The following is a 4,351-nucleotide window of genomic DNA, read 5'->3' on the forward strand; positions in this document are numbered from 1 at the left end:
AAATTCTAATCTCATGCTATTCTCGTGATCATTCCACCCCAACTAGGATTTTTCCACCATTTACTTAAGCCAAATCCTCCCCTAAAGTCACCAAACAATGATTCTTCCACCATTAACTCAAGCCAAACCCTGCCCTAAAGTCACCCAACAAGGATTCTAGCCAAAGAATCGAAATACCTAGGTATGTGACTGATTGACTTATCTTTATCAATGAAAGTGATGGGAATTGGTTGAAATTCACCCTAGGTCACTCTTTCTCTTCCCAAAATATGTTTTGTAGAATAATGAGCGATTTAGGGGGAAATTATGATAAAATGCAAATCACCAACCAATAGCAGAAATTAATTCCCCGGCTATAGTGGTGTGACACCCATAGTAGCTTGTACGAGATGAAAACTCGGAATACTCCCCAAAAGTCTCCATTTCGCAACACACCTTCAAACCTTGACATTCTAAACTAAACTGTTCGTACCCAGTTTGATGTCAGAAGTTCTACCCACTCAAAACTAATTTCTATAAGTCCATGGATTCCTTAATGTCTTAGCTAATAAAAAACCAACTCAAGCTTAGATATTTCACCCGGAACTTTCCCAGATCTTCCTAGACGTCACCTTGCCTATAGTTCGTTTGATATTGGTCTAGCGTAGAATTTTCAAACCACTAATCTAAAAGTTTTCTTACCCAATTTCTTTCTTCAATGGTCTACCCGTAACGAACGAAAGGATCGTTAAATTTATAGATATTTTTAAGTTGTTAATTATTTTGATTTATAGTACTTTTTACGTAATTTTCACACAATATATGTTACTCCTTTTGTCCCAATTTCAAGGCTCAGCCAAATTTTTTATAAGTTTTTAGATATTTAAGTTGACAATAATTGTGATTTATAGTATTTTTTAACGTAATTTTTAGATAATATGTTACTCTTTTTGTCCCAATTTATGTATGAAGATGGTATTTCAACAGCCAATCAATATTTAATAAGGTTTTAGATATTAACGTTGTTATTATTGTGATTTATAATACATTTTATGTAATTTTAAGATAATAAATGTTACTCCCTTTGTCCCAATTAATGTGACATATACAGATTAAGAAAATATAATAATATAAATTAAGGAAATTACATAATATAGTATTATAGAAAAGATAAACGATCTATGTGGAGCCTACATCTATTGTCATTTATGTTTGAAATGAAAGCTGAAGGTTCAGTTTACCCACTAATCACTATTATAGAAAAGATAAACGATCGATGTTGCCTTTTTGTCCATAAAGAAAAATGATACACACAATATAACATTAAGTCCTTAAACGATAAAACTGTCCTTAAGTGAAAAAAGACAGGAGATTTTTATGCTTGATTTTAAAATTTGAATTGGTAGTTCCTTTTTTTTTTTTTTTTATTTAAACAGATTTTTTGTAAAACTTTTATTTGCTGATTTTTTTAAAAATGCCAATGTGGGACAAAATCGGTTTTTTTTTATTGTGAAGTTTCAATTGTTTTAAATTAGTTTATTTTATTAATATTTTAATTAATTTTTAGAGTTTGTGTATGAGCATTGAGCGGGAAGGTAATGAGATGTTTTTAAAATGCCTATTTATATTCCCGTTTTATTTAAATAAATAACTTGAGTTTTTTTACTTTTTAATTTTAAGACAGATCATTTCAATTTTTTAAATTTTAAATTTTATCTTTATCTGTAATTTTTAAATTGATTATATCATGTTAATTTTAAGTAATTTTTTAATAAATTATTATTATTTTTTAATTTTAGTTTCTAATTTAATATTATTACAAATTACAAATAATTAATTTTAATTAATAATTTTTTTTTTGTGATGTTGACATGTGGAGCTATCATCTCTTCTATTATATATAAATGAAATAAACTAGTTTAATATGATTAAAAATTACAAATTACATACAGTACTAATTTTTAATTATTAAAAATTACTTTTTTTTTTGCAGTGCCGATATGTGGCACAGAGAGAGAAATACTTGATTTGTATTTTAGTATAATAGTAAAAAGATACTACATACACTAGTATATTTGAGGTTTGTGAGAAAGAATGTGTATAGATAGTTTAACTTAGTAAAGAACCTTACATGTGTCCTAAGCCAATATAATAATACTCCAGTCAAAATTGCTACAAAGTTGGACAGATTTAATTCCAAGGTGGCAACTACACATTTTTCTCTTTCTTTATAAAAAAACAATTTTCCGGCCACCACCTTAGTGTGTTGAAAATAATATTTCATATTTTAGCATCAATCAGTATGTATTTTGAATGAGCTGAATTGTTTTGACTTCAATAGATAATAGTAAACAAAAGTTGCTGAAAAAAATATCCCATTTAATTTCTTGCCTATAAAAGAGCATATGTAACAGAACATTGAAGAATCACCAAACACACAAATTAACTCTTCCAAAATGCAATTCTTGAGCTTGGCTTCCATCTTCCTTTTTCTATCTTTTCTGTTTTTGTTAAGGAAATGGAAAAACTCGAATAGCCAATCGAAAAAATTGCCTCCAGGTCCATGGAAACTTCCTTTACTAGGAAGTATGCTTCATATGGCTGGTGGACTTCCACACCATGTCCTTAGAGATTTAGCCAAAAAATATGGACCACTTATGCACCTTCAACTTGGTGAAGTCTCTGCAGTTGTAGTTACTTCTCCTGATATGGCGAAAGAAGTACTAAAAACTCATGACATCGCTTTTGCCTCTAGGCCTAAACTTTTGGCCCCGGAAATTGTTTGTTACAACAGGTCTGACATTGCCTTTTGCCCCTATGGAGATTACTGGAGACAAATGCGTAAAATTTGTGTCTTGGAATTGTTGAGTGCCAAGAATGTCCGGTCATATGGCTCGATTAGGCGTGATGAAGTTGATCGTCTTGTTAATTTTATCCGGTCATCTTCGGATGAGCCGGTTAATTTTACTGAAAGGTTGTTTTTGTTCACAAGTTCCATGACATGTAGATCAGCATTTGGGAAAGTGTTTAAAGAACAGGACAAATTTATACAATTGATCAAAGAAGTGATAGGGTTAGCAGGAGGATTTGATGTGGCTGATATCTTTCCATCACTGAAGTTTCTTCATGTGCTTAGTGGAATGAAGGGTAAAATTATGAATGCTCATGACAAGGTAGATGCAATTGTTGAAGATGTCATCAATGAGCACAAGAAGAACATTGCAATGGGGAAAACTAATGGTGCATTAGGTGGTGAAGATCTAATTGATGTCCTTATAAGACTTATGAATGATGGAGGCCTTCAATTTCCGATCACCAACGACAACATCAAAGCTATTATTTTCGTAAGTACTATTGCATATTTTACATTTTTGTTTGTACATAAGATCAATCACCACAAATAACTTATTATGTTTCTATGTGCAGGACATGTTTGCTGCGGGAACAGAGACTTCATCGTCAACACTTGTCTGGGCAATGGTGCAAATGATGAAAAATCCAAGTGTATTCGCCAAAGCTCAAGCAGAAGTGCGAGAAGCCTTTAAAGACAAAGAAACGTTCGATGAAAATGATGTAGAGGAGCTGAAATACTTAAAGTTAGTCATTAAAGAAACTCTACGACTCCATCCACCGGTTCCACTTTTGGTTCCAAGAGAATGTAGGGAAGAGACAGATATAAACGGTTACACTATTCCTGTGAAGACCAAAGTCATGGTTAATGTTTGGGCATTGGGAAGAGATCCGACATATTGGGATGATGCAGAAAGCTTTAAGCCAGAGAGATTTGAGCAGTGCTCTGTCGACTTTGTTGGTAACAATTTTGAGTATCTTCCCTTTGGTGGTGGGAGAAGGATTTGTCCCGGGATATCATTTGGCTTAGCTAATGTTTATTTGCCGTTGGCTCGATTGTTATATCACTTCGACTGGAAACTCCCTATCGGAATGGAGCCAAAAGACTTGAACTTGACTGAATTGGTTGGAGTAACTGCTGCCAGAAAAGATGACCTTATTTTGGTTGCCACTCCTTATCAATCACCTCGACAATGATTTTCAACATTCTATAGAATAATTTCCTACTGAGCCCAATTATTATCCAATCTTTCTTTTGGTGTTTCCAGCTTTATCTACTTCTAATACATGTATCTTTTTTTTTTCCCCTTATCATAAGGAATGTATCTTGATCAAATAACATCTTTTGTTTATTTTCAAATTTTGCATAGAGTAGAATGAAACAAATTTGAAAGCATGTCACATGTTTTAGTGTCTTCCAGGATATATGATATTGCTATTAAATTGCTCAGGGAAAGAAGGGCCACTAGAGATGACAAATGGAGTGGCGTGGGGCGGATGCAGTGTAAATGCACAAAGACTT

The 4,351-nt window shown here is 32.6% G+C and overlaps 1 protein-coding gene across 1 annotated transcript; it reads left to right on the forward strand.

Moving 5' to 3' along the window:
- Positions 1 to 2,364: 2,364 nt before the first annotated feature.
- On the forward strand, positions 2,365 to 4,131 carry LOC125877776 (premnaspirodiene oxygenase). The gene is made up of 2 exons (XM_049559044.1): positions 2,365 to 3,323; positions 3,406 to 4,131. Exons 1-2 carry the CDS (start codon positions 2,436 to 2,438, stop codon positions 4,024 to 4,026), a joined length of 1,509 nt encoding a protein of 502 aa, XP_049415001.1. The 5' UTR covers positions 2,365 to 2,435; the 3' UTR covers positions 4,027 to 4,131.
- Positions 4,132 to 4,351: the final 220 nt, after the last annotated feature.

The sequence above is a fragment of the Solanum stenotomum genome, chromosome 9, assembly GCF_019186545.1.
Source record: "Solanum stenotomum isolate F172 chromosome 9, ASM1918654v1, whole genome shotgun sequence".
NCBI lineage: Eukaryota > Viridiplantae > Streptophyta > Magnoliopsida > Solanales > Solanaceae > Solanum > Solanum stenotomum.